This window comes from Malaya genurostris, chromosome 3 (genome assembly GCF_030247185.1).
Source record: "Malaya genurostris strain Urasoe2022 chromosome 3, Malgen_1.1, whole genome shotgun sequence".
Classification (NCBI taxonomy): Eukaryota; Metazoa; Arthropoda; class Insecta; order Diptera; family Culicidae; genus Malaya; species Malaya genurostris.
The window spans coordinates 84,164,319-84,177,775 of record NC_080572.1 but is presented as its reverse complement, the minus strand read 5'-3'; the positions used below and the strand labels follow the sequence as shown (position 1 = coordinate 84,177,775).

Here is a 13,457-nt window from a genome sequence, read left to right as displayed (position 1 = left end):
GAAAAAAATCCACAAAATGATTTTCAATGACCGTAAAGTGAAGTTGATCGAGTTAGCTGACCATCTAAAGATATCAAAGGAACGTGTTGGACATATTATTCATGAATATTTGTATATGAGAAAGCTTTGTGCAAAATGGGTGCCGCGTGAGCTCACAATCGATCAAAAACAACAACGAATTGATGATTCTGAGCAGTGTTTGGAGCTGTTATATCGAAATAAAACCGATTTTTTTCGTCGATATATAACAATGGACGAAACATGGCTCCATCACTTCACTCCGGAGTCCAATCGACAGTCAGCTGAGTGGACTGCACGCGATGAACCGAACCCAAAGCGTGGAAAGACTCAACCAGCGGCCGGTAAGGTTATGGCGTCTGTATTTTGGGATGGTATAATTTTCATCGACTACCTTGAAAAGCGAAAAACCATCAACAGTGACTATTATATAGCGTTATTAGAGCGTTTGAACGACGAAATTTCTAAAAAACGGCCTCATTTGAAGAAGAAAAAAGTTTTGTTTCATCAAGACAATGCACCGTGTCACAAGTCGATGAAAACCATGCTGAAATTGGGCTTCGAATTGCTCCCTCATCCACCGTATTCTCCAGATTTGGCCCCCAGTGACTTTTTCCTGTTCTCAGACCTCAAGAGAATGCTCGCTGGTAAAAAAATTAGAAGCAATGAAGAGGTAATCGCTGAAACTGAGGCCTATTTTGAGGCAAAGGACAAATCGTACTACAAAAATGGTATCGAAAAGTTGGAAGATCGCTATAATCGCTGTATCGCCTCTGATGGCAATTATGTTGTATAATAAAAACGAATTTTGGCAAAAAAAAATTTGGCAAAAAAGTTTAACGAGTGTACACTTCAAGAGCCATCTCAGTTCTACTTAAATGCAGATCCCATGGCGATTGAAGGCACTTTTCAGTCCCACAGATCATTGTAAAGAATTATTTGTTTTTTTCACCATTTCTTACCAAACGCATTGGATTCTTCAGAATGGAAAAAGAAAGAAGTTTGTGCCGTCACTAACACATTCAATTACGCCGGGCTCAACTCACACGCAATGCAAAAGTGAAAGTATTGATGTGGTACACATTTTTATACTAGTATGTGTGTCGTTTCGAATTAACGATAAAATCTTTGATCCTGTCTCTGTATGGAGCCGGAACAGGGATGCCAGTATTAAAAATAAAAATCTCTATATTTCGGAAAATTAAAACTGACGGAACCTTCACTTAAGCAACACTATAATTGCACCTTGTTGCAATATCTTCATGAACGTCTTAGACGAAAATTGGAAATTACCCCGCGTTCTTCGAATATTTTTTAATCCACCTAGTGGTGTAATGAAGCCTTTCTCATAATACTAATATTTTCAAAAATATCATCAGAAGATTTTGTGAAGAAATTTTTTTTTTAATCTTGAATAAAATAAGAAACTTTCTTTGGTTATAAACTAACATATCCTTATCAAATTGCAAACAGTTATGTCAAGTTGATAATAATTTTTGTTTATTTTGTATCGTCGCACTAAATGATTAAACACACTTTACCCTATAGTTTTGAAACCGGAAAACAGACCCGGATGAAATTAAACAGCAACCTATAAGACTGTAAGAACTTTCATTTAAGCCTGTTTGTGGAAATCGATCAAATCATCTCTGTAAAAATTGAGTGAGTCTCGTTGACCTTATTTCTGGTACATCTGGAACCAGGAACTTGGAACCAGTATAACCAAAGTCGGTTCGTTTAGTAAGTAACTAATATAGCCTACAAATTGAATCAGTTTTAAGACAAATCTTGAAGAATTTTACTCTTCGTCGCTCTAAATGACGGTGTGAAATTCAATAGCAACATACAGAACTACGAGATTTTTTTTTATGATTGACACATACTCACACACTCACATACATTGCTCAGCTCGATGAACTGTGTCGAATTATATAGAACACTTAGCCTTTCGGGTCAATTTTTCAAGTAATTGTATAAACTTTCTTTATGAGAAAGGCAATAAGTGCACTTTTATTGAAAAGCATCTTTCTCATGATTTTGTAATAACACTAACAAGTAGGTACAAATTGAATAAAAGAATTAGAAATTTACATATTTTTCACCTGAAAAATATAAATTTTAATGTAGCAACCCTGCACGCTATACAAAATTGAACAAAGCACACTGTGAATGGATCAAAGCCGCACGTACCGTCGCGTACCAGTTTTGTATCGTCATTTTTTTCGATTATAGAAGTTTTAACATTGTTGTCATTCACCTCTTCGGGCCAGAAAAGTTTTCTGACCCTATGTGCGGGGTTGGGAATCGAACCCAGGTGGGCAGCGTGAAAGGCATCGACTTACCCATCACGCTATGCCCGTTCCCCTGCATCATCGTTTTGAATTTGAATGTTTTGACACTCATCGCCCTATAATTTCGGAACCGGAAGTCGGATCAGGATGAAATTGCACAGTATATTTAAAGACAATGAGAGCTTTAATTTGAATCACAAATCGTGAAAAACGGCTTTACCGTTGCTGAGAAATCTACATGAGTTCCGTTTTTTCAGATTTTCTTCACTATTACCGGTGCTTTCGTAAGCGGAAACCGGGAACTAGTAGTCCCAAAGTAGTTTTATATGATCACTAATTAATAAGATTCGTCAACTAGATCAATTTAGCAGTAAGTTTTATAAAAATGTGCACCTCGTTTCGCAATCGCATGTGGAAAAATACTCATGAAATTGAAAATTGAAGAATTTCAAGACCTTCTATTTGCTTCTTAGTTTGTGAAAATTTATCAAGAAATTTCCGAGAAAATTGATTGCATATTTTTTCATAAATTTTCACATATTTCCTTACAATTCCGAGACCGGAAGTGGGATCCAAATAAAACTCAGGAAAGTTGTATAAGGCTATAAGACCTTTCATTTAAATCTATGTTTGTGAAAATCGGTTCACCCATGTTTGAGAAACGTGTGTGACTATTTTTTCATTTTTTTTGTGCATATCACCCTGTAATTCCGGAACCGAAAGTCGGATCCATATGAAACTCAGGAACTTTGTATGGGACCTAAAGACCATTCCATTTGAATCGAAGTTCCTGAAAATCGGTTCAGCCATCTCTGAGAAAATTGAATGACATTATTTGTCACACACACACACACATACACACACAGACATTCTGTGATCTCGACGAACTGAGTCGAATGGTATATGACACTCGGCCCTCCGGGCCTCGGTTCAAAATTCGGTCTTTACAGTTATTGCATAACCTTTCTATATGAGAAAGGCAAAAAATGCAGTACTTGAAACATTAACGAAATTATATTAATGGTAGAGGTTTCGATTCTAGGTTCTAGATACAAGAAATAATATTCTTCAAGGAATATTTTCACCACTTGGTAAAACAACTCTATTTCAAATGTTTATTACATTGAATAGCGCATGCGTTATCTTATAAAGAACTCTTTCTAATATTTCTTATACTTTCGTTGTGTTATCATATTTGATATTGAACTTATTTTAATTATATATGTATTATAAGCTCACTTTACCTACTAACATCGTGCTTTATAAGGGCAAAATTTGAGTTTCAGCGAGCCATTGTTATTCGTATTCACGTCAATCCGATTATGTCACTGACATTACCTACCCGGCTTTCTGTGTCTCATATCTCGAATAAGCAATGTATGAAACACTTGTAGGTCTCATTTGAAACTAATATTTTGTTGAGGATTTTATTGAAACATTATGGCGTTTAAGAGTTATTCAATGTTTTTGAGTTTTTTTTGACTTATTTTCAATACAAATTGAAATGAGTTAAAAATATAACATCCACTCAAATTTCCCTTTGAGTTCTACTTATATTCTGAGCTTTTGGAAACCGTATAGGATACATTTTTATCGATCAGGTATCTAATGAATATTGATACTTGAACTTTGCCAAGATGAAATGATGAAACTTTGCTAATATGAAAATTGGAACAATAATTTGTTCGAAAAACTCTTTTGAAGACCACCTATGCATGCCCTCCGAAACCACAGCAGCATCTTGATGTGATAACCACATTTTAGGGGTATGTGATCTTTATTTTACGACCTGTTTGTTTGTTCCGCATACACCATTCTAATTTTTTTGCACTCTAGCTCTAACACTTCGTGATAACCGAAAAATTAAATCAAAGATAAAACCCAATCTGCCCAACCAGTATAAAAGCACAACAAACTGATGAGCGGTTCAGTTTGGGTAGGTTTCGAAGCTGAGGATAATGTTCGCCAAAGTAATACTACTAGTGGTAGCCTCGCAGGCTTGCCTGGTGAGCTCCGATACTCCAGGAATCCGTCAAACTGCGGCTGGTATTTTCCAGATCGCGCCAATGGCCGCAGCAGTGTTTACTCATAAATGTGAAAATAATAATTTTGGCGCTGGATGCACTGAGTGCCAGAAAGGATCGGTTTGCCTTGGAACCGAAAATGCGGCTGATGTGGACTGCACCCTTACACCAGCCACTCCTTATTGCAATAAAGACCAATGTTCTGCTGTACCGTTGGAAGGATGTGAAGCTAATGCCCCAGTTGGAACATTCATTTGCACAGCTGAAGGATCTTTTCCAGGTATGTAAATATATGCTCTTATCATTTTCATCACATATCGAAAGCCTAACTCCTTCAGATCCGAAACAGTGTGGAAACTATCACTATTGCGAAAAAGCAAATGCCGCGGCAGATCTATACAGCTGTCCATCTGGAAATGTTTACAATGCCGTCACCGGGTTATGTAAGAAGAATTCTTCCGCTGCAGATTGTGTGGTGATCAAATGCCCTTCTGCCAGCGGATATGGCTCTTACGGTACCAACAAGACGTTGTATGCCTATTGTAGATATGCGGGAACTCCGGCAGTGCTCACACAAACGATTGTGTTCAAGTGCGCACCGAATTCAGCTTTTGATGGTTCTACATGCGTGTATCAATGCTCGAAAGAGGGAAAATTTGAAAATACTGTCAATATGTCAACTTATTACGAATGCTCCATTTCAGGCGGAAAATGGGTGGCTACTCTTACCAATTGTCCTACGAATAAGAAGTTTGACCCCACCAAACAGGTTTGTGTTACGCCAAACTGAACGTATTAAGTGAAATAAGATACAAGATACGTAGTTACAACGTTTATGAGATTAAAACATGTTGCTATCACTATATCAAGATTGCTATTAAAATTACAAAAAAGAAAAGTCCAAGAAAAGCACACCAACGATGTCAGACTAACGGATTTCTGGGTATTCTTGGGATCTGCGGATATTCAATATGATTCGGAGTCAATAGAAGGAACCGAAAGTTTTACACTAACAACCATAGCTATTGAGAGCTTTTGTAACTCCTTTGGTTTCATAACTAGAAATCAGCTTTCGTTTCCATGACCCAGTCAACCAATTTCGAACCCATTCCACTCAACTAAAACGGTAAACTCATCAACTGGTGAGCCACACGACAGTGCTTATTTGCTTGTGAAATTACATTTTGATAGTCACCGAGCCTATTATACTCATGAACAAATATGTACAACTCAACTGCAATGTGAAATCTTTCATTTTTCCATAATTGGGTTGAAGATTCGGTGAGACAGAAGTGTTCTTGAGTTAGTTTGTAAACATAAAATATGAGTAACAGTTTTGCTGATTTAAAACGTGACTAATTTGGTTGAGTCCTAAGCTTGAAACTTGATCAAAGATATGTTGGAGGGTTTCATTCTCTCCCACCACTGGTAGCAGGATGCTTTTATTTTCAGAGTCTGAGAAAAAGTTAATGTCACGTTGACTGAAGTCACCATAAATGTGTAATTTCACTTCGGAAGGAAGGTTAATTATGATTTCTTCAGCAATTTGAAAAAAAAACATCACATATTTCTTTACGGCTGTTGTTTGTAGGAAGATACACTGAGCAGAAAATATGTGTTTTCCCTGTGAGACGAGTTTTCATCCATACGTGCTCGAATTCTGTCTAGTGGTTATGATCTCAGCATAAAATTTTGTAGAATTAGTTATGAGCACTCAACCACCCGTTTTCTTATCAGACATTTATAAATTGCGATCATCTCTGAATACATTATAATTATTGCCGAGAACTTCTGCACTCCTAACTCCTTAGATTATTGCATAAGAACTGCTTCACTTTCAACCTCCAGCAGTTGGATGATAAGCATTACATGCAACAGACACAACAGCTGTCGTCATTTTCTTCTCCTAAGGGTTGTGTCAACCAACGTATTAATGCGAACGATTATCAATATTCGGAAGTGTGAAAGAAGCATGTTTTCACGTCGTCCTGTTATATCAGTGACATTACCCACCCGCCAATCTACCTCCGATTTGCAAGGAAACAATATTTATAGTAGTCATCATTCAGTAAAAACCATTCAAGCGAAGAGCTTGTGCTTCGATTATACTGACTGGTGAGTTTACGGCTTCAGGTAGTTAAAACTGCTGGTGCTAATCGCCAAGGCAATTTTCGGGGCGTTTTCCGACTGGAAAGCTAGCAACGAAGGCCATCCCGTTCATACGCATAGAGGTTTAGAGACACAGAGGTGCCATCGCATAAAGGTCCGAAGACGAAGGGGTGCAAAGGCACAGAGGTGCTAAAGCTACCCAGAGCTGATCTACCAGGTACCAGAATTTGAACGCTGCGTAGGATCGAAAGAGACGACATATATCGTGAGGTGCTACACTGCAAGGATCACATTTGATCGCCATCAAGAGCAACAGCACTGTACCTGGGGTCAGGTACAGGCAGCACACCAAGTTCAGTGGTGACCACAACGACGGCAGAACAACTGAGAAAGCAGAAAACGATACCAAAAGACTGCCAATTGGAAATCGTTGGATGAGCTTCACGTCGTTCTTCACAATAGACGAACAGAGACAACAGCAACAAGGTAGATTTAATTTAATTTAATTTTTTATTTCTCTTATAACTGAAATTTTACTATACATAAGTTTTCATTTTGATATTATTAATTTACAAAAAAAAAACAGTTAATGTAATGGATGATCTCATGGAAGATAATCGGGAGAGAGTTGGAATCACTGGGAGTGCGATGCAGTATCCTGGTGCTACTCTCAAAAAAGTATAATTTCAATGCGTTGTTTAATACGTATAGTTAAAAATTTGGTTGAAACAGTTATTATTAGTCATAAAGCAGATGTGGCAAGTGTGTGTTTAGTAGTGAGAGTACTATTCATTGAATAATGTTGATCCGCGAATCTAAAGATGCTCAAGCGTCGGGAACTGTGAATTTACCACCCAAAAATTCAACGATGTTAACCTGTTAACCGATCGAAGCGCCGTCTGCATGTCATTGTCGGTGTAGTCGGATTTCTATGGAATGTGTGAAAGTTTACAAATCGATCGTGTCATTCAGACTGAAGGTCTAGGGTTTGTTCTGCAAAGGACCCATTCGCGAGTGTTTTTATTTTATTCTTTCAGTGGTCGTGTTTCATCTCGCGTTGTTGACAGCAGAGCGAGTGGGAGAAGAAGGATATAGGTGAGATCGTTCATTGGAGGTATTTTATATTTTTCTTACTTATTATATTTCTTCTGAGTATCGAAAATCAGGTTTTGCTGAGATCATATTGTTTATCAAAACATATCCGGATCTTTTCCCTTCCTACTAATAAATCCCCTATCCCGTGATGCTCGTGGAGATAGAGTGGTACCCGCGGTCTCTGGAAACAACGAGTATCGGACTAACATTCCTTCCTTTCCCTTAGTAACACAGCCTTTGGTCGTAGTCAGCGTCGTTATTGATCATTGAATAAAAAGTTAGGAGTAAGTAGGTATGTACAGTAAAAATGATTTGCTCCTCCCAAGTTTCATTTTCTTGGTTCATTGCACATTTCCACTCATTCGGTCAATCACGAAGAGCAACTACGGGCGATCTACTTCAGCTCAGCTCAGCTCAGCTGGATGATCTCATGGAAGATAATCCGAATCCGATTCCGGATACTAATAAGATTTTGAATACTCTAAGTGCTGAACATTATGCAGAGGGTACCACTGGGCCATGAATAGTCTATTTTCGAAAAAGAGAAAAGCTATTTCAATTTGATGCAAATTACAAAGGAATTGACATCACATTTTTCAAAAGTTGTAGAATTCTCTAAAGATAATAGAGATAAAATTCGACTTGTTGTTAACGATTTGAAACAGGCGAACAAAATTATAACCTGTATATTATTTGCTGTTTAATATAGAGTTTAAATTAAATCGAAGAAGGTGGAAATTAACGGTGTTGTCACTGAAGCAAGTCTAACAGCCAATAATGTACTTAAAAATGGAATTGGTCGTTTCAAATCCTCCATGCTTCAGAGAATTAAGCTCCTCGTGTGCTGACAATTGTACTCAGCATCAATTGTCGATGGAAATAAGTCTTATCGTCTCTCAGATTCGCTTCGAGTAACATTTGCCGGATCTGCGTTGCCTAGCCATGTCTATATCGATAAAATTCGTCTTCCTGTTCGGGCTTTTCGTACCGCATGTTATGAATTGCACGAACTGTAAAAAAATCGGACATACAGCTACTTATTGTAGTAATAAATCTAAATATATGAATTGTCAAGGGCCTCATATGGATAAGCTTTGCGATAAATATATTGAAAAATGTGTTTATTGTGGGGAGAGTCCTCATGATCTTTCAGTATGCGCTGCATTTTTTTTTCATTCAATCACTGTCGTGCAGTGGAATTGGCGAAGCATCATACCAAACGTATTTGCTTTGTGTGAAACATGGCTTACATGAAACATAGCCTTAAATTTTAATGACCTTAACTTTATACGTCTCGATAGAGACTCTCCGTATGGTGAAGTGCTTTTAGGAATTAAGAAAAGCTATTCGTTTTATAGATTAAATATTCCTTCGACTTCTAGCATAGAAGAGGTTGCTTATCAGATAAACATTAAAGGAAAGGACATTTGCATTGCTTCGACGTACATTCCTCCAAGAGCTGGACAGCGACAGCTTAATGAAATTGTCGAAGCCCTTCCTGCTCCACGTTTGATTTTAGAAGATTTCAATACGCTCGAAATTATGTGAGATTCCGTTAACAATGATAGCAGATAATCTTTAATATATAATATTTGCGACAATTTTAGCATGACGGTATTAAATATGGGTAGCATGACACGAATCCAAGTGCATTAGATTTATCTCTTTGCTCGACTTCAATTTGACTAGATTGCACATGGAAAGTAGTTCCTGCGTTACACGGTAGCGATCATTTACCAATCATCATCTCCATTAGCAGTAACAAAGGCATTGCTAATTCAGTTAATATTCCATATGATTTGACAAAAAATATTGACTGGATTAAATACCAAAGTAGTATCTCAAGTATCTTGAACTCAATGAAAGAGCTCCCCCCACTTGAAGAATATGACTTCCTCGTTTGTTCGATTCTGGAGGCCGCAGAACAAGCCCAAACCAAACGATTTCTTGGCCTCCAAACCCTTGGTGGGACAAAAGTGCTCAGATGCTAAACACGCGAAACAAAATGCTTTCAAAACGTTTTTAAAACGAGGAGGAGGAACTCCTTGGAATTTTGAAAATTTCTTGACTTTAGAAACCAAGTACAAGAGCATATTTCGGGCCAAGAAATGTAGCTATTGGAGACATTTTGTCGAAGGTTTGTCAAGAGAAACCTCAATGAGAACTCTTTGGAATAAGGCCAGACGAATGAGGAATCGTAACGTAGGAAATGAAAGGGAGAAATACTCGAACCAATGGATATGTGATTTTGCGACAAAAGTTTGTCCAGATTCTGTTCCTACTCATAGCATTATTAGGGAATCTTTTCCAAATAATGGTTTCATTGATAGCCCCTTTTCAATGATGAAATTTTCCATAGCACTCATGTCTTGTAACAATAACGCTCCTGGGTTGGACAGAATTAAATCCAACTTGGTGAAGAATCTGCCCGACCTTGTAAAAAGATGTTTGTTGGAATTGTTCAACAAGTTTCTTGAGCAAAATATTGTTCTCCCTGACTGGAGGCAAGTGAAAGTAATCGCCATTCAAAAACCGGGGAAACCAGCTTCCAATCACAGCTCATATAGACCCATTGCAATGTTGTCCTGCATTAGAAAATTACTCAGTTTGGCTTCCCTAGAAACAAAGGGACGAATGATTGCCTTGCATTACTTTCGTCTGACATCCAAATTGCCTTCGCTCAAAAACGACAAATGGCTTCTGTATTTTTAGACATTAAAGGAGTATTTGATTAAGTTTCCATTGAAGTTCTTTCAGACAAGCTTCATCAACATGGACTTCTAGCGATTATAAATAATTATTTGCACAACCTTTTCTCAGAGAAATGCATGTATTTTTCACATGGCGATTTGGTAACATGCAAAATTAGCAACATGGGTCTCCCGCAAGGCTCATGCCTCAGTCCGCTCCTCTATCATTTTCACGTGAATGACATTGACAGCTGTCTAGCAACTCCATGCACACTAAGATAATGGCGTGGTTTCAGTTACTGGACCCAAAGCTATTGATCTGCAAAAACCACCTTAGATAACTTGTCCGTTTGGGCTTTCCATCTTCAGCTTCATATGATGGGAAGAATGATCTAACAGGTTTTGACTTTCAAATACCTCGGGGTGTGGTTTGATTCCAAATGCACGTGGGGAGGACACATTAGGTATCTGATAATAAAAGGCCAACAAAGAGTAAATTTTCTTCGAACAATAATAGGATCTTGATGGGGTGCTCACCGGAAAGATCTAATAAAATTGTATCAGACAACGATACTTTCAGTGATGGAATATGGATGCGTTTGCTTTCGTTCCGCGGCAAACTCTCATATTATCGAACTGGAGCGAATTCAGTATCGTTGTTTGCGAATTGCTTTAGGCTGCATACACTCGACACATACAATGAGTCTTGAAGTTCTGGCGGGAGCTTTTCCATTGAAAGATCGTTTTGGGAGCTTTCATCGCGACTGCTAATAAGAAGTGAGGTGCTGAATCCCCTGGTTATTAATAACTTCGAAAGGCTAGTTGAGCTTCAATCTCAAACAAGATTCATGACAGTATATTTCAACCATATGTCACAGGAAATCAATCCTTCAAGATATATTCCCATCCGTGCCAGCCTCCTCAATGTTCCTGACTCGACTTTATTTTTCGACACATCCATGCAGCGCGAAGTGCGTTGAATCCCGGAACACCTACGCTTGATGGAAATCCCAAAAATATTTACAAATAAGTTCAGGCATATTGACTCTGAGAAAATATTTTACACGGACGGATCACGGATTGAAGAGGCTACTGGGCTTGGTATATTCAACAATAATGTTTCGGTTTCATTTAGGCTTCAGGAACCTGCTGTTTATATAGCAGAGTTAGCAGCAGTTCATTATAGTTTGAGTGTAATCGTCACATCATCTCCAAACCTTTATTTTCTCTTCACAGATAGTCTGAGTACAATTGCAGTCATTCGCTCAAACGCTGCTGGCAAAAATAAACCGTTTTTCTTGGGCAAAATAAAACAGTGCCTGAAAGACATATTGAACAATAATTATCAAATCACAATAGTTTTGGGTCCCGGCTCATTGCTCCATTCCAGGTATTGAAAGAGCCGATATTCTGGCCAAACGTGGTGTTATTGAGGGTGAAATTTATGAGAGACCGATTGCTTTCAACGAATTTTATAGCGCGTCTCGCCAAAGGGCACTTGCCAGCTGGCAAGCTTCTTGGGATAAAGATGATCTGGGTCGGTGGATGCACTCAATTATTCCTAAACTATCGACAAAGGCATGGTTCAGGGGACAGGATGTGTGTAGAGATTTCATTCGTGTGATGCCCAGACTCATGTCCAATCACTACACGTTAGATGCACATCTCCTTCGAATTGAACTTTCCCAGACTAATCATTGTGCTTGTGGCAAAGGGTATCGCGATATTGATTATGTCGTTTGGACATGCGTGGAGTATCGTGATGTCAGATCTCAACTAATAACTTCCTTGCGTACTCAAGATAGACTATCCAATGTCCCTGTTCGCGACATTCTTGCTTGTCGTGACCTTCCTCACATGAAATTTCTTTATAATTTCATTAAGTCCATTGGAGTTCCAATTTAAATTTTATTTTGTGTTAGATCCCTTTCTCTTCCATAAGTTTAACCAATAGCCAGCTATATTAAATGAATAAAAGTGATTAACTGATACAAACAAACCTAAATAGTTATAAGATCATGCACAAAATAAATGTATTTTATTTATTGTAATTTATAATAGTAAATCGCTTGATAAAAACAGTGTTAAGATTAATAACGAATGTCGACATACCAATATGATATTCAAAATGTATTAGGTTTAAAGTACTATGTATTGTGGATGCCACGGCGAAGAAAAACTTATGTATATTGCCTATGAAATAAACGTATTAACAACATTACATAACATTTGAAACCCTTATAAGGACTGATTTTGCATAATGTACCCCATCATTGTCCGCTCTTCGTTGTATTTTGCTCCAATGCAAACGATCAGCAGCAGGATGATGCAATATTTTCAATGTTATGTAACAAAATAAGTTTGATACCTTAGATACAACAAGAGATATTGACGATCTTTCTCTCAGAGTGTTAATTTTGAGAAAGCATCCCATAGTAAGGTAAGTCGTATTCATGACAAAATATTCTTGAAATTGACAATTCTACTGTAAGCACCCTATCTACGGAACCGGAAGTTCGATCTGAAAAAAAATCGGGGTATTTTTGTGACATCCAAAGACCTAATTCTGGTGCATATCACTTTGTTGTTCCGGAACCGGAACTCGGAGACAAATGAAATCCAGGAACTTTGTATGAGATCATAAGCGTTTTTTTTTTTTAATTTTAATCTAACGTGTTTGTTGTCACAGTGATTGCATAGTTTTTTTTATTTGAGAAAGTCATTTGAGTGAATTTTTTCATGCAATCTATAATATGATCAAATGTTATTACGTGTTGGGTCAGTATCCCTCTCTGGTCCTACGAAGATTTACTGATCAATAAACGCTGACATAACTAGGAATTGTACACTTTGGAATGATCTATCAATCCGTGTTCTGATCGTCCATAAATTCCCGATCAATACGGAGTAAACACAAATCGAGCTAGCTGATTTGGTAGGACTTCGATAAATAGGTAACATTTTTTATTTGCCTTTGCTTACAACAGCCCAACGTTGCAACGTTTTTTTTTTACAGTGTTAATAATACAACACTTTAGTGCCGAGTAATTGGATCTTTAATAACATTTTCGAAATGCCGTCCATATATTGGCGGCATGTAATAAATAGACCGTCCCGTTCTAGCAAGCCAGCACGAGGTGATAACCAAAATAGCGAATGGCAGGTAAAATAAAACCAGTCCGCCATATAAATGCACTACTAACGGGAAAACGATTCAATTTAGATAGGTT

At 37.8% G+C, this 13,457-nt stretch overlaps 1 protein-coding gene across 1 annotated transcript; it reads left to right on the top strand.

Annotated features, from left to right (window-relative positions):
* Nucleotides 1-4,231: 4,231 nt before the first annotated feature.
* LOC131437258 (uncharacterized) lies at nucleotides 4,232-5,198 on the top strand. Its single transcript, XM_058606485.1, has 2 exons — nucleotides 4,232-4,613; nucleotides 4,672-5,198. The coding sequence occupies exons 1-2, from the start codon at nucleotides 4,268-4,270 to the stop codon at nucleotides 5,121-5,123; spliced, it is 798 nt and encodes a 265-aa protein (XP_058462468.1). The 5' UTR covers nucleotides 4,232-4,267; the 3' UTR covers nucleotides 5,124-5,198.
* The last annotated feature ends 8,259 nt before the right edge of the window (nucleotides 5,199-13,457 follow it).

Coding starts and splice junctions, on each gene's coding strand:
- LOC131437258 (XM_058606485.1), top strand. CDS start 4,268: ATGTTCGCCAAAGTAATACTACTAGTGGTAGCCTCGCAGGCTTGCCTG. Junction 4,614..4,671: donor AGCTGAAGGATCTTTTCCAG/GTATGTAAATAT, acceptor TAACTCCTTCAG/ATCCGAAACAGTGTGGAAAC.